The following is a 26265-nucleotide window of genomic DNA, read 5'->3' as shown; positions in this document are numbered from 1 at the left end:
ATTTATCCATACCATGCACACCCAATGTAGCTACTTGCAACACACTCCTAATTGTAGAGACTATGTCATAGAACAATTTGGAATACAATTAAGGGTGTTGATGAAATTGAGCATCTAATTGCGTCTGAACCAAAGACCGTGACTCTTCGCTCCATCCAAGTAAAGCTACAATAGCACGGAAACCACAATTTCCATTTTTATCAACATCAACAATGTCATCAATGAATGTATGCATGTAAGAAATCAAGAAACTGAGACAAGTAAATGTCTTGAAGATTCGGTGGACGGTTGACTTTTAACCGACATACTTGACGGTTGACTTAGAATTAGTTTTATGCACGACCTCTTTATAGCCTTATACACTTGAGTAACACACGTGAGATCTTCTAGATCTTTGTCTCTCAAAGCAGCAACTATGTACCTTGTAACGATATTGTACTTCATCAAGTCATTCACAAATTGTCTTACATGATCTTTTATATGGCCTAGTGTGTCATGACATCTAAATTCTTAGATAATTGATGATTGTGAAACTCACACCTAACCATCACCTTCCAACCGCTACCACTTAACACAAATCTTAGTCTAAAATGAGAGTTAGCTTTCATATCATAAATGTTTTCTGAGGAATTATTATTTATAGATGTATTTTTTTTTTGGTAGTGTCGTCCTCTCTCACAACCCATAATCAGTTTATCTCTCCTCTCCCGCATCCCATTTGTGGTATCAGAACAAAAAGTGACAACAATAATACCAAGTTATTTACCATTGGACTATACTCATGCTAATACTTTAGATCAGGAGAAAAAATCTATCGTTTACAACATATAAAGAATAAACTATCAATATTATAGGGACAAAAAAACCTTTAAATTTTGAACAGATTTTTTTTTTTTGTAAGCAATATGGAATTAATACGAGAACTAAGGATTCTCGAAACCTGAATACACAGAAAAGCGGGTACAACAAAAAACCCTGCTAAAAGAAGAGATTACAAACCAAATAGAGTTATGAGAGGAAAAACAAAAGATCTTTGCTAAACTCATAAAAACTATAAATTGTGTGCATAATATCTCCGATGAACGACCACTTCCATAATAAAGTGGTGAAGAACTACATATAATCTGTGGAGAAATCAGTAGATGAATCTTCTGATTCAGGACCACACAAGTAAAGCTTTATTTTATACAACCGGATATTTTAAATGTAGACAAAAATTTTAGTATACCAAAAAATTGGAAACAACCGATAATTTTTTATGTTTACCAGAATTTTCAAAATTACTGATATTTTTTTAGTTTTTTCAAATAATTACCAAAATATTTAAATTTTTTGGTATTTCTTTACCGAGCATTCCAATTTTTTTGTAAAACTGGTTTTTTTTTTTTTAAATACTGGATTTTTTTATATTTCCAATATAAATGTAAACTTTCCACAAAATACGAAAAAAATCATACCTAAATTTTTCGTCTGAACTTTCTAAAATTTAAAAAATTATAGCTTAGTAAAAGTGAAAATTATTGACCAATTGTAATTTCTGATTGGTAAATAATACACATGACATTTTTGTCAATATACAAATATAATCCTACACCTACACCTTAAACACTGTTCACGAATATGTGAATAGTATTTTCATTTTTTTTTTTACTTTTCATATAAATTTTTTGGAAGGACTTATGGAGATGTTAACACAATTTTGAAGGACTTTTTTCATTAATAATCATCAATTGGTGAAAAAAAAGTTTTCTATGCCCACTATTCTGAATCTCCTGTTTTTTTTTCTAACCCTGAGAATTATTGAGGGGACTATCATACTATACTACAATGTTACACGCCGAAAAATTCAATGAGCCACACGGTGATATTATCACCTTGTTTCCATACAAATTGCAACGCTCTATGACATCTTTAAAAGAAAAATACAAAATGATTTTACTTTTCTTTTCAAACTACAACTTACACTACACTATCTACCAAAAAATCTAGAACTTACACTTCATACCAATATCATGATTTGAATTTGAAATCACTTAGAAATCTTTAATTTCAATACCAGCTTCAGCAGCAGTAAGATTATCATCATTCTCATTCAACAAATAATCACAATATTCCAAAAGCATATCTGCAACTGGAGGGATTCCAGGATTTCGTCCATCATTATATTTATGGGCATTAAAAGTAATTTGCCATACATCATGTCTGAAGTCTTCACGACTTTTGTACTCCATATTACGTACCCGTTGCCTGATTTTGGAAAGATCCATAGGCGTCTCTATGATATCCAGGTAGTCAGGGGCTTCTTTCTTGGGAACTGGTTTTACAAAAAGATAAGACAGATCGTGCCTATCTTTCACAATGGCATCCACAATACTCTCCAAGATATTTGCCAAACCAACCTTCAGAAAAAATTAAAGTTAGCATAGAATTCAAGCCAAGTAGTTAGCCAACATGTACTACCTATGCTACAAATAAAGTGTCATGCTACCTTGTGCCCCAACGCACAAGTTATGAAACTCGAAAGTTCCAAGAATAGAGAATTGTGTTGAAAACAACAAACTTCAAATTTTAAAAATAAAGTCGGTGCATAATTTACAAAGCAAATTTTCTACATTTGGTTTCTTAACTTGTTCCTTGAGGGCACAAGTTAGCATTTTCCAAAAACTAACTGAAAGGTCCAACCACCACAACCATACAAATAAATTTTTTTAGAAAAAAAACATCTTACTAAAATCATGTATCATAGTTTTTATAAAATAAAACATACAGCACCCACAATTAAATGACATTTTTTTCTTTCACGCATTTGTCCCGTTTATTCGCCCCAAAATAAATTATGTTCTTTCAAAACCAACCAAAAAAATCCTAGACTAAAATCCTTCCATTAAGAAAAGTAGGAAATTCAAATGACAAAAAAAGGTCAGCAGGTCTCTGTAGGGAATGAAGGGTATATTCGTGGCAGGAGATACCTCCCTGCATCCCCACCTTGTTACATCCCTAAATGACATGCACCCAAAATCATTAGGATTGCAGCATAATTTCAACTACTTAAGAAGAAAGCAAGCTGCTAACTCTTTAATTGCAATGCTAGAAAAATTCACAGCAAATATAACCACAAGTCTATAACTCAAATGACAGTGTAGTTATTTCTCCTACATCACATGTATATGGATGTATAAATGGAGGTGAAACCAACACAATAAATGACAGTATTTTTCTCAAAACTAATAGAAAGATATCACTAGTGTTGCTCTTCTTGACATGTATGTACAAGAAGGTGAAACAAGTGCACAAAATAGTGAAAATGACAAGCAAGAAATGTACCTCTCCTCCTCCCCCTCTTCGGCGTTTAGTTGGCGGCATAAAATCTCCACTAATCTTTCCTGTCTCAACAACTGATCTCCGTTTTCCACTCCGTTCTCTTTCTAGCATCCTCTTACCATATCTTCTTTCCCTGGGATCATCTAAATACTCATCTCTTAAATCGGTCTTTCTCTTTTTCTTTTTCTTCTTAGCTTTTTGTCGTTCTTCCTCTTCCCTCTCTCTTCTAATATCTTCTTCATATCTTTTTAACTCATCTAACCTTTCTTGTTCATATCTTTTTAACTCATCTAACCTTTCTCGTTCCTTGCGTATCCTCCTTTCTTCTGTGCCATACCTCTTTGCATTGTTTTCTCTAAGTCTCACTTCATTTCTTCGTTTCTCTTGCTCTTCCCACCATCTTCTATCCTCTTTAGCATTCCATTTTACCATACTTTCAGTTGAATACATTGTCTCCTGCTTTCTGTGCTTCTCAAAATTCGCTAATTCCACAATTCTTTTAGTTTTTCTGTGTTCAAGTCCTGTGTTTCCACCAGGACTGTCAAGTTCCAGATCAGCAACATCCTTTGTTCGTTTTATAACAATCTTTTTGTGACTTTGCTCCCTATCTATTTCTGCAGGCGGGCGGATTTTAATTGGGAACTTATGAGAATCAACCTGACCTCTACCAGGATCAGTAGGAGGACGTATAACAATAGCATGCTTAAGAGATTCAGCCTGTGTATCCTCTGATTTCACTTTGTTTGGAATAATTATCTTACTAATCTTAGCAGACTTAGCAGTTTCTGAGTCAGAAGTGACTGGCTTGTCAATACTCTGCAGGGTTTCTATTGCATGTCTATCAGAAGATTTCTCTGTCGAACTGCATTTGAACTTCAACGGAATTTTTGATGAATTCTCAACTGGAGCAATTTTTGTTACGATCTTTGATATTGACTTTTTGGAGGAGAGTTTATGCTGAGACTGGCTAGAAGAATCAACAAAGCTGGATCGTCCAGTTAATTTTTCCATGTCCGTAGGTTCAAGTTGTGCTTCTAGATCTTCACCATATTTCGGACAATTCTTGTTCGTTCGCATGTGCCCAAGCTGGTTCATCAACAAAATAATTACAACAATAATACATAAAGGTATGGAGTGCAAAAACTTTACATAACTAAAAGGCTACAAGGGTAAACTCCAGATACGCACCTGGCCACATGCTCCACAAACAAAAGTTTCCCTTGATGGTTTTTTCTCCTTAAATACCTGGTTCTGCGGTCATAAATTAAAGATAATTTCAGGAGGAGTAAAAACAACAATCTTCCAATGCAGTTACAAAATTCACACACAAAAAAATCAAAGATGGCTCGTCTGTCAAACATGATAACGGTTTGCAACCTTTGAACATATAGAAGAGACTATTTCCAAGTATTTGTTTCTGTTCTAAGATTAGCACAGTATTTCAATCAATAATCCAGAAATAAGAAACATACTTTGTCTAAAATTGTTTTCAAATATCCCTGTCAAATTCTTAGGTGTACCTTAATGATTTTTTATCAGTAATCCTAGAACAGAGCTGATTACATAGAAATACTATTCTCGTTCTTGTGAAATTATTCCATGTATGTATTTATAATTATTTGCAGAAAATTAAAATCAATGCTTTGATACAGGAATAGATGCCAAATCATCTTCATCAGCAAGCATCGTTAAATAAAAAGCTTTGGTGTGCCTTTTAAAAGGGTCTTTCTATATAGAGAAAAGAGAATAATGAAACACATAAATGTCACCTGCTTACCTTGATTCCTTCTCCCATATTTAGTTTGATTTTTTTATTTGATACACTAATAGGTGAAATGTCACTCTTCTTTGCTTTATTGACCTTAACTGATTTGCTTTTCTTAGCAGAAAATTTATCATCCTGCCAAAAACATACATAGTAAAAGAATTAGGCTTCAACAGTAGCAAATTTCATTGTTTACATGATAATTTATGATCTAATCTTCATACAAATTACAAATTGTGAAATAAGTGCACCAAAGGAGAAGATGCACATTGACATGAGAATGTGACTAAACTAATTTTTGCCTTACCTCCCTATGATCTGTAATTGCATCCTCCTTAAAATGATTAGTTCCATCAAGTTGCAATGTTGTATTTGTTAGCTTTACTTGTTCAGTGCTGTCAAAGACAAATTTTGGTTGTAGTTTCGGTATCAATCTTCTTGCATCCACCATAACCCTGGCATTCTTCTTTTTCTTCCGGTAAGCTCCATCATCTGAATATAACATTGCCAAAAATAGTCAAATATACAAGCAGCATCCATGTTCATTTCAAAATAGTGATTCAATTAACAAATTCTGGTCACTTCATTAGAACAACACAAAGATCAAATTAAGTACTGATAAAGGTATAGAATAATATTTTAATAATCAATAAGAAATCATACCATCCATAAGCAGCCTGCATAATTCAGTGGCCTCAGCTGCTTCATCTTCTATTTCCTCCTCTGCCTGAGCCAAGGTTGTGCGTCTTCTCATTTTAAGACCCTTAACACTGTCTCCCTTATCACGTTTTAGGTCATTAGTACCTTCTTCTCCCTCTTCAAATTCCTCAGCATCAAGCAAATTTTCCAGATCCCCAGCAAAAGAATCTAGATCACTATTTCCTTCTGAATCACTCTCATTATCATCACCATTTAAAGCTGACAAACTCTGAACTTGCCTATCCCAAATCTCCTGGCACTTCTCTCTGGTCTGCTGCTGTAACTGAAGAAAGGACATTCGCTGACCACGGGCATATTTTCCTATGGTTGTTGGATCAACCTTAACCCCAGACGCAGCCTGCTCACTTGAAAGTTTGCGTATCATAGCAATGCGATGCCATCTGGTTTGTTTTGCAATGACTTCCTCGGGAACATTGAATTTAAGAAGTACCTGGAATAAGAACATGTCAGAAATTAAAAACATGCATCCATCCATATGGATTAAATATGCTATGTTATCCCTCCATGTTTCAAGCTATCAGAAGCCAACTAGACACATAAAGCAGTGCAATGGTGATATATTCCTTTGTTTTGGAGCATATATATCTAGAAAACTTGTTTGCTACCAATTTATATGTGAGAAAACAAAAGCAATTAGTATATGGACCAAAATCTGTGCAGGAAGGGAAAATTGTGAAATTGGAGATAAGCAAAACGATCATATTTCATAATCATGTGCAGTCCCAAGTTAAAGAAAAAGGACAAGGTAATGAACAAAATCCATAAAGGCGCTTGCCTATTTAAGCAAATGAACTTCTTGACTAGGCATCAATGAAAATCAATTTTCCACTTCTGCTTTTAGACACCCTTTTTTTGTTGTTATTAATATAAATTACAGATTAAAACACTTTGCGGCATTAATTTTTTATTCCATTTTTCTCAACTTATCTCAGCTTTACTCACAGAAATGATACAAAATGCTAGAAAAGAAAACCATCTTTAAAATGAAGCTCTATGATTCACATACAGTTATAGTTAATCACATACAGTTCAGAGCAGACCACTAAAATGCAACACACCTCTCGTGCAGCCTCCATGCTTAATCTACGTAAATCAGCATCCGTACCGGTAACAGTGGAACCTCCCCTGCCAGCCGCTGCTTTTTTCTTCACCACTGCACTAGACACTGGTGCCTTTGGAGGTGCCCTAGCATAGCTAAAACCCAAGCCGCGGCCTGATGGATCACCAACTCCAGTAATTTCCATCCGTTCAATATTTTCCTTACCCTGACAAAGAGAATATCCCAGGGGTAGGGAGGAACTTTTCATAAGTAATTTAGTCAAGAGAAAATAAGGATGAGAACACAATAATCAGTGTAGTGAAATTTCCTTATATCAAACAAAAGATAGAGACGATATAATTCATCATAAACCCTATCTTCTAAAAATATAACTTTTGTTTAAATTCTATCCATAAAAGAAAATTATCACGAAAAATAATGGATGCATGAATTATTTTGCTACAGGAATCTAATTTCATAAATTGAGTGAAATGCTATTTTTTTCACTCAATTTTCAAGTAGCATAATATAAATGAGAAGGTCAAAAAGAAAAAAGAACAATTTTTTTGAGATGGGAGTCCAAGTATAAAAATCTTAGAATAACTAAATAAAAAAATGTGTAAATACACTATGAAACATGAAGGACCTACACAAGTCAGCAACTCCTTTGTGAACAAATTACATACACATACTACAATTATATCTTACAGTAAGATCAATCTATAATACACTGTTCATTACAGGCAACTGATTCTTTTGAAAAGGAATCTTCCTCTCTTTTCCTTTAACTTTTAAACCCAGATTTACTTTTACCTTAAAAAGTCTAATATTTAGAAATTTTGAACATATAACTGATAAGCAAGATATATGATGAAGCTGAAGCCAACAAATCTAAAAATCAAATAAACATAGATCACCTGAGTTGTACAGGCAACAAAATTGCTACTCAAGTTCCATGGAGTAATTTGCAGTTCTCTCTCAATGTGTGATGCAGCAGCCAGTGCTATTGCTTCATCAGGAAGCCGACTCATTGCAGATGAAATATTATTAGGATGTGTTTCAGTTATTCCTAAATGTTTTAAGCGGTAGAGGCCAGCTTGCATGCTTTCAAAAGCACAAACCTAAAACAATGGATATCAAACAGATAGGCAAAGAAGGAATCATATTAAAGAAATAGACGTATCTGATAAAAACAAACAATAAAGCATAAGCATGCAGATTTAGGACACACAGTGACAAGCAATTAAAGGACCTTCAGAGCACACACCAACTTCAGAAGCATCAAGACCCTGAACCTTATAAAATCATGTAAAAAGTACCAGGCAGAGTAACTGATAAAAACTCATGATAATTTTTCAAACCAAACTTTTTCAACAACCCAAGAAAACAGTATCAGGTACGCAACTCTGAACCGCGTAACTGATGGGATATTTATTACAGTGCAAGTTCCAAACCATCATATCATGCTTTTAAGAGAATTTTATGTGCAACTATTATGCTGTTAACAGTGCATGTCAATATAAAGAGATGTATTATTCATCAACAAAGGAACCGAATCTCAAATGATGTAACTCACAAGTTCTGGTGTCACCATTTTTCTCAATTCATCCTCCGACCACATGCGGAAATTACGCTTTTTAACAAAAATGGATTGTCCATTTGGGCCTCTCTGCAGTAATACACATTGAATGAAACATTCAGGAATACCGAAGATATAATGAAGGTTAAAACTAAGATTGTAAAAAATCACATAAAATCCAATGCAAAATCTTGCAGAACTTCCGCTCAATCATTTTGAAAAAAATAAGGAATTCCATTTACATCCACTTCATATTCTAACATGGAATTAGCTCTGTGAACCATCAATACCTGTAAATTAGCATATTCCTTGATCCTTTTACGAAATGAGGCTTCTGATAGGAAGGGAAACTGTGAAAGAAAGTAGTCAATGCGAATGTATGGAGACAAGTGCTGCTTCTCTGCAGCTTGGAACTCACGGCACATGTGTACCAATAGCCTGTTCATCATGAAAGTCTGAAGATTCTTACTTCCAGGCGAGAACACCTCCATGAGAGGCTCCTGCAAAGAGCAATTGAATATATCATCTACCAACAAATTTTCAGTGGTGTATATTTGGGATGCAAATGGCAGTATCAAACAAGAAAAAGCTAATGGAGATTAGCAACATATTATGACAGCTCAAACATTCCATCTATAATCACTATATCAAACAATGAGACTTAAAAATAAACTCATTCAGTTTACCAGTAAGTTAAATTAAATAATTAAAAGACAATTATGAATTCTACAAACAACAATTAACTAGGATACACTGACCTGCTGTCCAACAACATTAACTTTATCAATGCGCCTTAATGATAGCTTTCCCTTTGACGAACGAACCAGCAGGTAGTCAGTTGGAGGAACTTTATGAGTAAATATGGGTGCTCTATACATATTGGTCTCGAGTGATGACTGACTGCTACCAGGTTTTAAATCACCAAGAAAAGGAGATTTGTCTGCAGGGTCCAGGGAAATAACATGCCCCAAGCTACTATCTGTGTTGCGTAATAAGGACCCAGATTGGTCTTCCGGAGAACTTTTTTGATAATATGTGCAAAGTCTTGCACCCATTCCAACATTGCCGAGAAGTAAAGGCCTTTCTTCACAATACCTAAGGAAAACATAATCAATGAGCTAAATGATGGAGTAACTAAAAGATGGAACATGCTCACTATCAATTCCAGGCAAAAAATTAATATTCATTTCAGTGCTCACAATTATTTATGTTTTATCATAAGGACTACGTACTATAAAGAACCATCTCAAAATAATTTATATTTCAATGGAAGGGGGAGTATGAGCATTCAGAATTACTACATATTACTGCAAGCAGAATAACAAGCTGGAAAGGCCTAGGTCAATGCAAATCTTTATAAGAAAGTATGTCGTTCCATAAAGCAATCAAAGGACAAAACACTAGAGCAAAATAACAAGTGTCGTGCGAGCAAGGTTCGTTGAATAGGTTAAGCATCGGAAACATAGAAAGGGGAAAAAAAGCATTGCTAACTGCTTGTGAAGGCTTTATGGAGAAGGTGCTTGTTAATCAGAAGAGAACAAACTATGGCATTGTATCTTTGATAATAGTAACATAAATGGTCGTTCCCAACCTTCAAAATAGAATTTTCACGTTGAAGTATGCAAAATAGAAAATAATTGTGGTCCAACAAAGAGCACACATACAAAGTTGCAGACCAAAAGTTTTAAGTCACTCACTCCATAAGAAACACATGTCCATCTTTTACAGACAGATCAGATTTTTTCTTGAATGCTCCCGGAGGACGCAACGACTTGTCCTCACCAGGAACTCTTTGTGCCCTAGGCCATAAATGTATCTTTGTACGGACAAGATGTAACAAGGAGTTTGGCTGAACATTTTGTGCAACAAGTGATATGGGATCTTCAAGCTCCCTACCCAAATAAAATATTTTCACTGCTTCTGATGCCTTGAAATCTACCAAAATCAAAAATCCCTGGTAAGTCATATTAAGAAGAGGCTAAAGTATAACTAAACGCAAGAAAAAGACCCAAAAGAGAAGGAAAACAAAAAATTAAGGAACAGAATGAAAAATGACAGCTTAACGCGATTTTAATAAATTTAATTATTGAAATAAGGAATTTTACTAGAGAACAAAGAGGAAAAGTTGACAACCTAGCTTTTTGGAAGCTTTTACTTTAACAGAAGAGATAGTTTCTTCAGCATTGACATGCAGTTTACACCCTTTGCCACCCAAGCTTTTCATAATAATTTTCATGGGTCCTTTTGTTGGTAATTTTCCTTGTTCTTTAACAGCCACCTCATTATCATGGGGATACCACAGTGCTCTAGGCCGGTGAAAATTTGCAATATCTTTACTGCAAAAGAGTTAGTAAGAATATAAAAATATGAAATACCTACAATGCACATATGGAAATTAAAGGACAGAAAAATGGTAGACCCCGCTTGTGCAAATCAGTTAAGGTTTCACAGCAACTTGATAAGTGACATAAGCAAATAAAAAATTAATATAGCCAACTGACTCATAAAAGAATGGGCCAGTGTTATTCAGTAGGAATGTATGCACTGTTATTCCTTTCAGCATATTTACTTTCTTATCATTGCATGTAAATTAACCTTTTATTTTAATCTTTCATAAGCAGGGATAGTAATTATTTATCAAGACTTTTCTGTACAAAGTAAAAAATAGGGAAGCCCATACCACGCAAGCCAAGTGATAAAATACAATTCTTCCATATGCACCCGACTTTGAAAAACTCTGGACACAAGTTATGTTCTTCAAGAATAGGGCTAATAAGCCAAGAAAAATAAAAACTCCAAAGTCTTAGGAAGAAGGTACCATATTAAGTATCAAATAGCAAGTAACCACACAAACATTAAAGAAGCTTGCATCTAAGAACTACCAGATACTTGATTTTAAAAACATAATAAACTAACTAAGCAAAGAACATCTTAAATCCAGGTAAATCGTGCAACACCCTCCCTCAAATGAAAAATTCTTACTTGCTCAACTTCAATTTCATGGTCTGCAGTTTCAGTGCAGGTTGCGAGTGAAAAATTTTGACACCGTGAGCTGAGCGTTTTTTTGAGTTTGATTTCAGTTGCTGAGAAGTTTTCCGATTTGAATAGTGTTTGTCATTAGCAACGTATCTCCATCCATATTGACCTCCATGTCCCGGTAGCTCAGAAGAGTCCACGTTAGTTGAATTCAAAGAGCGGGCTAAAATCATAGCCCCTGCATGAAGGCGAAGATGGGTACCATCCTTGCTATCCAAAACTTCGAAGTGCATCTGATTATCCTGAAGATCAAATATAAGCTTGGGTTTCATCTTAGGCCTGTCAAGCTCTTCCCACATTATCTTGTTTATCCATGAGTCATCCATGAGGTCTCTGTTTTGTGACATAACCTTGGTCAAACGTTTTACTTGACCACTTTGATTATGATTCTCAGATATATCTGCCCCTCTTTCATCTGCAAGATGAGAACTGTCTACTTCTAGCCTCAGAAGTTGGGGATGAAATGGACTTTCGGATATTGAATTGGTTTTAGCCCCATTAGAATCCCTTGAATCAAACGGGTCCAATGAAACAGGAGAGCAGCACATGAATACATTATGATTTTTCTTCTCCAGTATCTTATGGGGATCTGACTGAAGATTTTGTATCCCACTTTCAATTTCTATTTCGGCATCACCAAAAGCTCTCAATTCAGGTCCAGAAATTTCATAGCTATCAATATTATTATCATTATCACTTGCAACAGGAGAGTTGCCCCAAAGGATTTCATCTTCCCAGTCTCGCTGATCAAGAGGATAGAAGTTGGCCAACATGAGGGGATGATCTTTCCAAGAAAGTTCATCTGCAAAATCCCCTTTCATTGGTTCACCACTAAGACAAGAGTCCTTTGGTTGCCGATCATCTTTTGCAGTAAGTGAGGCATCTCCATGAAGAAATCCAAATTTTGGAAATTCCAAGTCAACATTATTGTTTTCTGATACATCAGTATCGACTACACAAACCTGTTTACTAAGTGTGAGACTCTGAGAGAAGCCTTTAAGGAACTCCTCTTCATCCTCTTCTACAATATCATCAGATAAATCCAAAGACTTGTATCTATCTGGAAATAGAAGTGAAAAAACAGCCAATAAGGACAGAAGCCATAATGTAATACACCGCACAAAGAAAGCAGCACAGTTGTCATTAAAATCTCACCAATGCCAGTTATTAATTTAATTGTATGTGAACAGTACAAAATTGAAACAACTACTAAAGTCCTGGGAATGAATTTGGTACCTTTATTTGGTAACTTTTATAACTTCAGTGAATATTTAAAGATGAATGGGTAAGAGAGAATGGTGATTAAGTGCCTCTCTTGGAAAAATTCAACAGATTCTAACATTTGCAAACAAAATTCAGGTAAAAATGCTATCTATGGGTATATACCTCTAGGAGTGGAATGCCGACGCTCCTTCTTTTCTCCCTTTCGAGGAGGTTCCTGAATACCGAAGATTTCAGAGAAACGTAAAACTACTTTTCCATCGTCCACGTACAATACAGGCAACGGTGTAGCCACAGATCTTTTTATAGCTTCAGGTCCTTCCTGTTTGTTTCATTAATTAAGCCATTAATATGTTAATCTCATTAACTAAGCCATTAATATGTTAATAGAAAGTCAACCATGAAAATTTTATAATCCTGTCAACAAAAAGTATCATCACTTAAGGAGGAAAAAAAAACGTCAGTACGCAAGACTTTGTTAGATTGGCTTTTACCAGTGTACGGCACCAGAATGAAGCCTAAAATTACATAAAGGCGTACAGTCAACCCAATTTTGAAGTTAGTGAGTCCCATTATACAGCATTCATTTCACTCTTGCCCCGTGCCATAATAAAAAACCTTTCACAGTACAGTCTATCCAAAAGCTTAAGTTGTTGTTTGGTTATATTTCCAAACATGCCCCCCTTACCCATCCCACAAAAGCATAATAGGCTTGAAATCAGTGTATTTTTATCAGATTTTGTGCTCAAAATAACTGGCAATTCAATACTATATATACTTTTTGGGCAGGCAGGGGAATCTATTTCCCTAAAACTTGATCAAAATAATAAAAAAATCACATAATTTATTTATGAATGATGAAAGCTGCATTGGCAAGGATTAGGATCATTAACATGTTAGCGAAGGAGCTCAAGTCATACAAGTTTAGCAAGTGCACATATTAACTAAGCTCTGTATAAAAAAAAGTCATCTCAATGCTTGCAATTAGCTATATTAATCAATCTCGTCTGCAACTGCAAGACTACAAGTTATCCAACATTACGTATTTGATAGAGAATTTGGAGGTCATATACAGTAGAAGCTTCAACCCAATATTTATATTCATCGGATGATGAGAAAAATACAAAACATAAATATCATTCAAGACCTGTGCTGCCAACAGTGCGCAATTGAATGCGTGTTGTTCACTGTCACAACCCCTATTGCAGCACAATAAACATCAAAAAAGATGAAAAGGAAGAAAGTAAAAACTGACCTCAGATATTTGTACATCAGTATCCAGTTCTTCAGTTTGCGGCGACCCATCATATAAATCATGCTCAAGAGCACTCCCTCCTTTAGATGCATCTACAAAGCTCTCCTCCTGCTCTACTGAAAGAGAGAAGCTAACATTAGTAATTGCAAGACTCCAATGTGAAATTCACTGCCTTTCCTAAGATTACATGCTTCAACCCTCACATTATTATTAGGTGTTGATTGTATTGATGTGAATTGAGCCAAACACTTGGATATTAAATTATAGCTCAAACACACAGTTACTATACTCAAATTCAAGCTGAGTAATTAAGGAAGAACTTGGGCTCAAGCTTGACTGATTTAATACTATATCTTACAATATAATTAAATTTACTATAATGACAATTTGAAATGTAATCAATTAACTGATTCTTCGCCAATCAGCTTACAAGCTAATGAATCCGCAAACCTTGTATACAAATTTGAATTCAATATATGATCCATAAGTTTAAATAAAGAAAATATGATTATGTGATGCATCTTTTTATAGAAACTATCAAAACCCTGCTAGCTAATTTTAGCCAATGAAAAGATTACTAAAAGAACCTTTTCTGAGGTTTTTGAATTTTTTTTTAAAAACTTATAATCTGTATAAATTTTATAAAATCTATGTAACTTTGAATGATATTTTTTTACTTAAGAGGGAAGAAAGCGGCCAACGGGTGAGCTCATTTAATTAATCTACCGAAAAATGTAACATCAAATCAAATCTACCAACCAAGTGCTGTGAATAGATAGATTTAAATACCATTTTAAATCAGTGTTTTAATTATTTTGGTATGTAGTTCAGCACAGTGCAAATCTAATTCCCAGACATGTGTTCTTTCCATCAATCTTAAAAACTCAATGAAAATAACTTCCAATAATACCAGTGCCTGGTGACAGCCGCACACATTCCATTACTAAATGATGTATCCAACAGTACAAATATATCTTCTTATAGGTTGAAATATGAAAATAAATCTTACAAAAGCTACAAAGCATACCAGTGTGATTAAACAATCACGCCACCAATGAGAAAATGCAAACAGACAAACTATCAAAAATCTATTCCATCAAATAGTAGTAATATATACCACCAAACCTGCCCTTAGAAGAGGAAAGAGAAAACTATCTAGAAGTTGTGAATAACGAACGAGATGCAAGAAAATAAAAATTCAAAATGTTTTCATGCATTATCGGCAAGAAATGTTTGCAGATTATATCTGAGCAAGGCTGCAAGAAAATTACTAGAATCACATAACAAGAACCAACTTGCGTCCATTTTCATACAGACTAGAACACATGTAAATCTATACCTTAAGTTAAAAGTTCACAGAGTACAACAGCTAAAGTTATAAAAGTAAAATAAAAAACACATTACCAGCTAAGGAGATGTTATCAACTTTAGCATCATTACTCTCTAAGTCTTGTTCCTTTTCAGATTCTTCATCATAATTTTCATCATCGAAGACGGAAGTTTTGCGCTCCAAAGCTTCAAGAGAGGCTTCGGCAGCGAAAAATTCCTTTTTTGGCAATAAATAGTCCTCTTCATTTGCAGTTTCAGTCTCCGGACCATCATATTCTTCATCAATATCTTCGTAATCAACAGCATTGTCAGCCTTTTCACCACAGTCTGAGATTAAAATAATTAAAGTTAGTAAATTAATTACCAGAAAGCTTCACATGAAAGCACATACCAGACATGAAGCAAAAGGTCTATGTAGCATGGGTGCAAGTTGTTACACTAAAGCTTTTAACTTTTCAAAGATTCACAGAACTTTCCAATTTAGTTTTGAGTTTTATACCACGTATATAATCAATAGTTTCTACTATTGTTTTCTGCTATATTCTATTATATGCGGTACTCCCTCCGGTGTCATATAAGCAAAAAAAACTACTTCACACCCCTTAAGAAAAGTTGTTAGGCTCTGTAAGATTAGAGAAAAGAGAGGGAAAAATGTTTCATCCTTTGGAACTTTCTGTTATTAGAAAGCTGAATCTGTTACAGAAGTGATTAGGACTTATATAGCATTCCTAATTCTGCTCCACTTGGTGCCCTAACCTACACCTAGTCATAAATAACTCTAACCTAGTTATGCTGAGGTGGCAGTGGAAGCTAGGAGAAGCTTCTAACTATAAATTTCTCACAGGCCCATTTAAATTTTTAAAAGTAATGAAAAAACAATTGTAGTTCGTAAATTACCCCTCATGAGAACCTGTTCCATGAGAATAAAAAAGTTACATGAAAAGTAACTTAGGTATAGCATTAAATACAATAGAAGTAGTTAACATTTGCTTATATTTTAGATCATCAAATTCCGTGTTGCTAATATTCAAGATTGGAGGAAGTAATCAAAATCAAAATTTTACTAAGGACCAAGAAGGGGGGGCAAAATTGTACATCATGGAATCATAACATGGATTGTTAGATCCTATAAAATTCACAAAAAATTTATATTATATATATGTGTGGGCGGGCGGATAAAAATTCATAGGTCATATGTGAAACATAAACATTACGCAATTCATGAGTTAAATTAATAACTTAAGCTAACTAAACACAGACCAAACCATGAAGCAACTTTATTGTGCCTTTCTGAATAGTGTGACTCAGCCGAAGCTAGACACAGACCTAACCCAACCCTAACATCAATTTTAAGCAAAAATTGCAAAGGTAAATTAAAAAAAAAACAAGATGCACATGCCCTATGTCCCATAACCTAGCCACGGGAGCTAGGTTGTCAATAGCGCGCTATAGCGGTGTAGCGTAGCGGTAGAGGCCCTCGCCGCGACGCTTTTGGGCTGCTAACCGCTATCTGAAATAGCGGCCGCAATTTGTGGAGGCGTAGCGGTGAAATAGCGGCGCAATAGCGGTTCTGTAGTGCTATACAGTCCGCTATTGTGAAGATGAGGTCAGAACTGTAATTTTGAATTTTTTTTAAGGGCAAATTTATATTTTTCCCTTTTGTTTCACTAATATAAAAGCTAAAAGTGAGGCATTAGGTCATTACGTTTAGAATTTGATTTAGTCATTTTGAGTACATTCCTAATTTGAGTCATTATGTTTGGTTTATGTATGTTGCAACTTTTGTTTTCAAGTCATTATGAATGTTGTTGGAACCTATTTTTAGTATTTATATATGTTGTTGGAACCTAGTATTTATGTTTTCATATTAAGTATTTACCTTGATTTTTAAAAGCTCACAATAGCGGTCATCCCGCTATCCGCTATGCCACTATAGCATTTGGGAGGTCCGGCGCTACACGCCGCTATCTGAGATTAACAACCTAGCACGGGAGACCGAGAGAAGGACACAGAAAATTGAGTGAATCACAAAAAAGGGGTCCAATGAAGTCTTTTAAAAGACAGCTCGTATCAACTAAAATGCACTCCACCTGAGAAATAAAATTTTGTTATGTGTGCATCACACACACAGAAAGCAGGCACACATACACGGACACTATATTTCAGAAGCCAAGCCATGGAACATTATATGGCTATTACCTATTCATGTTGTGAACAACAGCTACAAGTCATCACTAAAACTACACATCAGATAGCTCTATTAGTCTAGTTCTATTGACTAGCCCTTACTAACCCCTAACATCAGGCATGACTACCTAGTTATACAAAAACGACACTTTTCTATATCCAAAATGAAGTGTCCGCCAAGAGTAGTTGACTCACTCTTATCCCCAAGAAGAATGTTAGCAACAAATTCTTTTGAACACAATCTTTATGATTGAATTATATTTTTAAAAGTCAACTTTCTTTTTAAGAAGTGACCAAATCATAGGTAGTGTGATGAATGTGCTGAATGTTTTTAAAAAGGACAAAGCATAGGTAGTGTGATGAAGAGCGTGTTGCTAGCATCCCTCTATCACCCAATACCATGGGGTAATACACTAGACATGAGGAAAAATCATGAAGACGGAAGGAAAATAGCTACTTCACGTGATATTTTCCGCCAAACATACTTCGGGTGGGAAAGAATTCCAGTAGAAATAAAACATAGGGGTAGTGCTCTCAGATGATGAGGGAAAAAAAAAGATACCAACAGAATATCAAAAACTGCATGATATAGTTTTTTCCTGGCAGACAACTTCACCTTGTTCAACAATGCCATGTGGTGTATGTGGTGACTTTCCTGACAACTGCAAAGAGGGCATATTCATATCATCATCAAAATAGAAGATGTGAAAACAATGATAATACAAGAAAATTTTTATAATTATTAATTAAACAATTGTTAACAAAATCAACAGATAGAACTTTTATTTATAAATTCAACACTACAGACTGATAATGATTTGATACTCCTGTAAAAACAATGAAGCTATTTCGATGTCCTTACATCTATATCTGTCAGTGATGGTCCCAGCTTGTCAGCCAATGCAGAGAGATGCTCCTTTGCATCCTAAAAGAAAATATGCTTATTAGCACCAAGTTTACTGTTTTTAACCAAAACACAAACAAATCAAGAGGCATAAACAATCAAGGACAACGAAATGTGCATCCTACAATAATCATAATTCTATTTTTCAAAGTAAGATAACAGATCCTAAAAGAAACAATTATCCTAGAACCTCCAACAGATCCTACTATAGATAATTGATAATCTGGACTGTCCCCGACTCCAACATCATTAAACACAGTAAAAAGTATAAGTATAAACATTAATCAATCTTTTAGTACAAAAATGTAAGCGACCTTTTATTGCGCTCTACACTCAGCTGTAAATTCTGGTGCTTAAAATCTTAAACCCGTTTAGTAAAGATCAATTTTATTTGTAACGTAACCACTTGACCTTAACCATTTTAACAAATAATAAGCTACGCACATTAATTCAAATCCTCCAAAATGAATCACATAATAGCTTTTTTGTTTAGACAACCATAATGCAGCAATATATCCAAACTGTCTACTAGTTTTTTTTTTAAGATACAGTGTACGTCTCCTATAAAAACATGATCTTTCAAAAATTGTCTCAAAACCATACAAATGGTATTAAATCTTCTAATATAAAAGTTTGGTAACTTAAGAAACCTCCCCTTACCAATCATGATGATACTACAATAGCTTAGAAATTGCAGAAAACTACTTAGGAGGTACTTTGGGAATCATGGAAAATAACAAACAAAAAACTAACAAGCATCAATCTTGGTTCTCCAAACATTTCAACAATCAAGTTCACATAAGACATCAAAGGCCGCATTAAATTACCTCATCAAGATAATCAGCATCGAGATCACCAGAGTTATCAACATTTCCAAACATGAACCCAAATAAACCGTTACCCTTGCCAGACTCTTCATATTCTTCTTCGTCATCTATTCATTTGAATTTATCAAACATACTGAGTTAATGAACCATAAACAAAAACTAAGCTAAATAAATGAACACCTCTTTAAATTCCCCGACAAAAAATTTATAGATTTCCACATGGTCATAAACAATGATGTCATCAAGACTAAGCCCATTATTAAAAATTCAGTACAACTAGAAATCTTGAATTTGATAAACATAAACTATAAGAAAGGGAAAAGACAACTACATTCTCGTCCATTGATAAATTCACAAATTTTATGAATAGATGCTCCATTGCTCCAATATTTATTTTGTCATTACTTAGCTTAAAATAGGGTTTCCTTACATTTCAACTTCTAACTGTTCTGCTCGAAGAAAAAGTATGAGGTTAAAAAACTAATCTTAATTAAGTGATACATAATGCATCTGATACTAAATACACTTCCACTTTCTCCTAGTTCCTTTCACCCTCCGATACCGCTATTCTAAAGTTTTCAGTAAACACAAATACCTTCATCTCGTGAGGGGCTATCAGAATCATATCCCATGTTGATGTTGAACAACCCTATAGAACAATTCAATACCGAAATAGATAACTCATTAAGCCACAGTTACGCTCATAATTCCAGAACAAGCCAATTCCGATAACTCTCTTGTCCAAACGCCTTATACCTTCTATACAGATGCTTCTGTTCGATCAATGACAGAGACCTCAAAAACCCTCAAATTCAAACTTCACTGACGCTATTTCACCCTGCAACTTCCTCTTGCTTTCCGAAAACGCTAAAATCACAAGAAGTTGGCAAATTAGGTTTCTCCCCCTCGCCGGCGGCAACGAACCCTAGGGAATTTCGCTCGGAGTTTCTCAATTCGCCGCCCGTCGATCAATTAGGGCACGGATAGTATGCCGGAAGATGTTATCTGTAGAAAAATCAAAACCCTCCGAATTTGCGTAGCTTTGAGGTTATTTTCCTGAGAGAATTTGATTCAGCTGAAGCCAGAACGGAGGCGTGATCGGAAGAAACAGAGAGAGTTATCGTTGATCTGAGCAAGATGTTACCGTGCCCTGTATATTGTTATTTGAATCGTTGGTTCTATGGTGAAGTGTTGTAAAATCCTGGTTTTGGTGATTCCCTTGATGGGTATTTGTAGAGCAAATTGCACGAGAGGAATTACTTTTTCTTTTTTTTTGTTAAAATTATCTTTTTATTAGTTTTTATAATGAAAAAATATATTTTATATTACAGAATATTGAAAATTTTGATTTTCTTCTTTAAAAAAACAATTTTTAAATAAATTATTTTAAAAATTGATTGATATACTTTATAAATGTATTTTATATATTTGATGCATCACAATTACTCATATATAATATTTTATGAGAAAAAGGGATATGCACTGACAGTGTAAAATATTTTTACACTGTCAACCAATCACAACCATGTATCTAATTAAAACACAATTTTAATTAGAAAAAATTAATATGACATGGCAAGTGTAAGGATTTTGATTGGATGTATGTGTAAAATTTATTTACACTGTCAGGGCACTACCTTTAAACTCATATTTTATATATAATTAAAATAAAAATCAAATATTCATAAATATCCAACAATTTTTTTTCAAAAAACGAATATATTTTTTTCATTAATGATACACATCTCTATGGATAAAATTTATTGATTTAAAAATAATGTAAATTTTTACCATGACTTTTTCTTTTAATTTTATATTTTATATAAATTATTCTCTTTAAAATTAAATATAAATAATAAACTATTTAAAAATATAATGTAAATGATTTAAAATTAGAAAATTTCTCACCCCACCCTATAACATTTAGGCCCACCACCGAAATGACAATTTTGTCCTCGTGCTTCCGTAGATGGATCTTTGGAAGCACCTCTTTTTTTTTAAGTTTACTTTGTTTCGTAGATGCATCTACGGAAACATTCCGTAGATTCGTCTACGGAAGAGTTTGATGTTATAGTTCGCGCCAGACCCTTCCCCTCCCCATTCTTCAATTTTCATTTGCTCTCTCTCTCTCTCAAAAACTCTCCCAACCCAAAAATCAAACAACTCCCTCCATTGCATTTTTTTCTCTTGAGTTCGGTCGGCATTGTTAACATCAACAACCTACGCATTCCATCAAGTTCAAATATCAATTTAATCGGTAAGTTTTTGATATTTCGAGTTATTTTAGAGTAATTGTGAAATCGAATTATAATTTGATATTTAGGTGTATAGTTGATTGGATAGGTTTAGAAATAGTGTTTATAGACAATGTAGGTAATGTTTTAGGGTTTAAACGCACGATCAAGGCACAAAAATGGTTTTTCTGGTGATTGAACAGTGGAGAAGATGCCATTGTTGCGTTCTCTGCTTTCAGTAGCTTCCGTAGATCCATCTACGAAAGAGATATATGTTAGGGCACTTTCGTAGATGCATCTGCCGAAACACCCAAAGTTTTTTAAAGAAAGGTCCTTCCGTAGATCCATCTACGGAAGCACCCAGGATTTTTGGAAGAATGGTGCTTCCGTAGATGGATCTACGAAAGAGTATTTTTCTGTTTTTATTTTTATGTTTATTTATAAATACACAGTTTCTAACTCGATCATTTTTGTATCATAATGCAGACATCATGACTCACGGTCCGGACAGGGACATACATGGTAGGACAGCACACACGCATCCGCTCGGCTAGAACGGACGTTGCACCCAGTATCTCAAGTGACCGATGGAGCTGCGGTTGTACCTGACACGCCTTCTACTTCTACATCCGACACACCCGCTTCAGACGGGCCCATTCTTTCACCTGCATCAGCCAGGCCTACTCCATCACCCGTTCTAGCCGGGCCCATTCGTTCACCTGCATCAGCCAGGCCCATTCCATCACCCGCTTCAGCCGGGCCCATTCTATCACCTGCTTCAACCAGACCCACTCCATCACCCGTTCCAGTCGGGTTTTCTACGTCTACTACTCCATCACGGAGACCTCGGGATGATCCCGAGGGTGCTTCAGCTTCAGACTTGCCACCACCCTCACGTTGACTTCGTTGGGGCAGTTCTTCTTCTGTCGGGCCACCTCCAGAAGTACACGAGGATGATCTGGTGCAGGTGCCTGTGCCAGAGCCCGTTTGGTACCCCCAGTGGGCCCGTAGACACCTCTCTGCTTATTGGATATGCAGATCATGCTGTGAGACGTATATGAGATGGAGATGTAAGTTTTATTTGATAGTTACATATTTATTTATTTTCTTCAACTCTCACCTTGATTATTACTGACCGCTTAAATTTTTTATAAAATTTTAGAGCATGGACTCCCAGAGGTTCTACAACCATGGGCAGAATATTAAGGATCTCGCGCAGCCTGACCTGCCATGGTTTCAGGAGGTACTGGCATCTTCAGGCCTGAGGGACCTTTGTACGCTCGGCTACCATACTATACATAATGGTAAGCTTGCAGCCTTTGTGGAAAGATGGCATCCTGAGACCTCCTCCTTCCATCTACCCCACGGTGAGATTACTATCACCCTAGATGATGTGGCATGCCTGCTTCATCTACCTATTAGGGGTGTCCTCTTTCGTCATAGTAGGATGACGAAAGCGAAAGCTCAAGAGATGCTGATTGTTGAGCTGGGGGATGATCCCGATGATGCCCTTGAGAAGGTGGAGAGGACTCGAGGGGTCCTACGTTAGGTTTAGCTTCCTTCAGAGGCAGTACGACTTAGAGCTCATTGTGGCACACCAGGCCGAGGGAGACGACTTAAAACAGGCTACGCATAGAGAGCGGGCGCTGAGGTGATACTTCCTATATTTGATAGGCACTCAGCTCTTTGTGGACACGAGCTCAACGTACACAGACGTCGTATACCTTTCGTACTTATCAGATATAGCATGTATCCATGAGTCTAACTAAGGAGCGACTGTATTGGCGTATAGTTACTACAGACTGGGAGAGGGATGCCTGTGGAAGGCAAGGACCGTGGCAGGCAGCTGTACATTTTTAGTGGTAACAATCTTATACTCTTTTACTTTTTTTATATTTTTTTAATAGTACTTTAAAATAACCATGTTTTGTTGTTTCAGGCTTGGATACTACGGCACCCGGATCCATCCTACATAGAGGTCATGCCGCGTGCTAGTCGTTTCATCCCCCGCAGAGGGAACCAGCACCCGGATCCATACAGGCGCGGTCTTGACCGCATGGCCGTCGAGGACATCAGGTATGACTGCTATGTTGCGCATCGGGAGACGGTTTCGTTTGACGAGATAGCTCTGTACTCCGGATGGTTGGTCGTCGGCTCGACCATTGTTGTACGCTATCTTCCGGAGCGCGTCATGCGGCAGTTTGGATTTGAGCAGACGATGCCTCGCGATCCTACTTCCTCACCTCCTATCTCCATGACCTGCATGCAGTTAGAGGAGGTCTTCGTAGATTGGGAGCAACACGTGGTCCCTGAGGAGGCACGAGCGACGCCATCATAGCACGACTGGAGATTTGCCGAGGGATATATCTCCTGGTACTACAGAGTCTCACACCTCTACATGCTTCTAGCTGCCGAGGGAGGTCCGCTCAGACCAGCCCACAAGGAGATTCTCCGTGCGCATCAGGCTCAGTTGGACCACACTCAGGATCTTCTTCCTATGTGTCGTAAGATAGCTGACAGGGGCCTCAGAGTCATTGTGTAACACCCCTTTTCTAACCCCAAATATACCATATAATCTCACAGAGTAATCGTGCATAAGGAAAAAGGGCGCCACATGTTGATTTCCATAAAATGAAAATCCCAAAATCTACATACATACAACATTCATAATATGCAAAGATCGTGTTGTAACACAAATTGAAAATCTCATGCTTTCATACATTATGCATAAACGCTTGCGGAAAACAATTGAATTGCTATTAAAAATTTCAATGAATATATCCCATACTATATTCATCTACCAAATTCAAATTAACATTTCTAAACATGCTATTTTGAAATTCACAAGCTAGGCCACATAGCCTTAAAACAACATATCCAAGATATCAAACAAATACATCCGAATATCCAACAAAACATAGGAAATAGCAATATCCAAACATAAGCATAAGTCTAAAGAAAACCCCCCAAGTGTTACATGATCAGAGCATATGACTCGCTACCTAATCAAACGACACACTCAGAAGCTCTCCAGCTAAACCTCAAATAAGCAACTACTCGTCTGATCCTGCACGTTACCAACAAAGGGCAACATTCAAACAGAAGGGTGAGAATTCAAATTATTATAGAAAACATAATAATGGGAAATGCACAATCTAAATAAGCATACATTTCACGATTCATCACTCTTCATAAAAACATGCCTTTATAACCATACATAAAAGTTAACATGTTTTATCATTAAACAACCAAGTTCCATCATTCAAGTAATCATATCTAATTACCAAACTCGACAACTTGTAACCCAAATATGAGATATCATCAAGTATACAATTATCACTTCACAAATTTCCACATATACGCATCAAGCAACAAATAATCATTCCACACAAACATATTACAAAATCACACCAAAACATAACTCACACCGACACGTGCGACTCAAGTGTGACTTTATGTAATATGAGTGTGGATCCCATCCGTTATCATTTCCGGTCATGCTGATTATCTTTCCTCTATAGACTAGATAACCACTTCAAAGCCCCATTCTCGTTAAGCTTTCAAATCTCATTCGGCGTTAGATTTGGGACAAGTAAATAAGCTTCGCGAGATTATCCAACATTGCCACTTTCAAAGACTCATGCTTATATATGTGTGCAACAAAACAAGACTCATGCATTTAAGACGATCTCTATATCTCTTAAACTACACAATCACATCTTTCCAACTTTGCACCATATTACACAACACGACATTAAATCCAAGTATCAAACACCAATTAGCATTTAGCAATCAATCACATAGTTCATGATTATCATTATCACATAATACATTCATGAACATTGATTATAAACAATCCATCCATAACATACATTCATAATTACATGTTATTCACAATTAATATCATAATTAATTAAAAAGTTCCAATCAATCTTATTCAATTATATAGAATATCAAATTATCTTCTTAACGCTTCAAACGACGCATAAAACGGAGTTACGGATCAAAAGTTATGATCATTTGAATTTTCACAAAACAGGGCATTTTCGCCTGGCGGAAGAAATCCTTCGCCCGACGCTCCAAGGCAGTAGCGTGACCAAAAAACTCACTCGCCCGTTGCTTGCCCCGTGCTCGCCAGGCGGATGACACCAGAACAACAAAATTCTGTGTGTTTTCAGCACTTTCAATACCAACTAAAATCTGATTTTTGCCAACCAAAACTCATCCAAATCACAATTTAACACACATAAAAGGTTCCTAAACATGTTTCTAATCATGGGTTCACATAGAAACATCATCAAACATGATTAATAGCACAATCTCATGAATTCAACATAAACTCTTAACATTTTCCAAACCTATGAAATTGAGAGAAATAAAGATTATACACATAGCATTTTTACACGCATCATTACCCAATTATATAACCTATAATAACTTGGATTCTAACCCTTACCTCTTGATTCAATCCACCCTCTTGATGAAATCTACAATCCTCTCCTCTTTCTCTTCTATATTATTTCTCTTAGTCTTTTTTCTCTTCTACTCTATTCTATTCCTCTTGCCAAAGTTATGAGAAATGAAATGACTTAACTCTTACTATCTCTCTAATTTGGACTTAACTAAGTTATTACCCAACATCTTATTTTACTAATTTGTCTCAATAACTTATTATCTCATTAACAGCTCTATTCATCAAATAACATAAATACACATATATTCAAACATTTGAATAATCAAAATGCCACATAATAATTAATTAAAACAAATAATTATCAAAACACCAAATAATGCTAATTAAATAAATATCTAATAAAATTAGGATGTTACACATTGCAGAGGGTTTCT

The 26265-nt window shown here is 35.6% G+C and overlaps 1 protein-coding gene across 3 annotated transcripts; it reads right to left on the bottom strand.

Moving 5' to 3' along the window:
* Nucleotides 1–1797: 1797 nt before the first annotated feature.
* Nucleotides 1798–20424, bottom strand: LOC131651857 (transcription initiation factor TFIID subunit 1). 3 transcript variants are annotated; one of them, XM_058921574.1, is made up of 21 exons: nt 19779–20424; nt 19184–19290; nt 18315–18377; nt 18069–18114; nt 15341–15592; nt 13937–14052; nt 12847–13003; nt 11407–12520; nt 10558–10760; nt 10122–10359; nt 9183–9519; nt 8715–8924; nt 8422–8514; nt 7763–7966; nt 6865–7071; nt 5750–6236; nt 5394–5578; nt 5099–5221; nt 4510–4572; nt 3325–4407; nt 1798–2399 (listed from the first exon to the last, which is right to left on the bottom strand). In XM_058921574.1, the coding sequence occupies exons 1-21, from the start codon at nt 19813–19815 to the stop codon at nt 2034–2036; spliced, it is 5691 nt and encodes a 1896-aa protein (XP_058777557.1). In that variant the 5' UTR covers nt 19816–20424; the 3' UTR covers nt 1798–2033. The 3 variants fall into 3 exon arrangements, with proteins under 3 accessions (XP_058777557.1, XP_058777558.1, XP_058777559.1); XM_058921575.1 differs by having other exon boundaries at nt 13937–14049; XM_058921576.1 differs by lacking the exon at nt 19779–20424 and having other exon boundaries at nt 18019–18114; nt 19184–19223.
* Between the last annotated feature and the right edge of the window lie 5841 nt (nt 20425–26265).

The sequence above is a fragment of the Vicia villosa genome, linkage group LG2 (genome assembly GCF_029867415.1).
Source record: "Vicia villosa cultivar HV-30 ecotype Madison, WI linkage group LG2, Vvil1.0, whole genome shotgun sequence".
NCBI classification, from domain to species: Eukaryota; Viridiplantae; Streptophyta; class Magnoliopsida; order Fabales; family Fabaceae; genus Vicia; species Vicia villosa.
Note: the sequence above shows the minus strand (reverse complement) of the source record. Positions and strands in the feature narration are given on the sequence as shown.

Bases quoted from the DNA above. Each gene is read 5' to 3' on its own strand.
- LOC131651857 (XM_058921574.1), bottom strand. From the start codon at position 19,815: ATGGGATATGATTCTGATAGCCCCTCACGAGATGAAG. The intron at 18,115-18,314 runs GTAAGGACATCG...CCCTCTTTGCAG, and splicing joins CATCACTGACAGATATAGAT to TTGTCAGGAAAGTCACCACA. The intron at 8,925-9,182 runs GTCAGTGTATCC...TGCTCTTTGCAG, and splicing joins TTAATGTTGTTGGACAGCAG to GAGCCTCTCATGGAGGTGTT.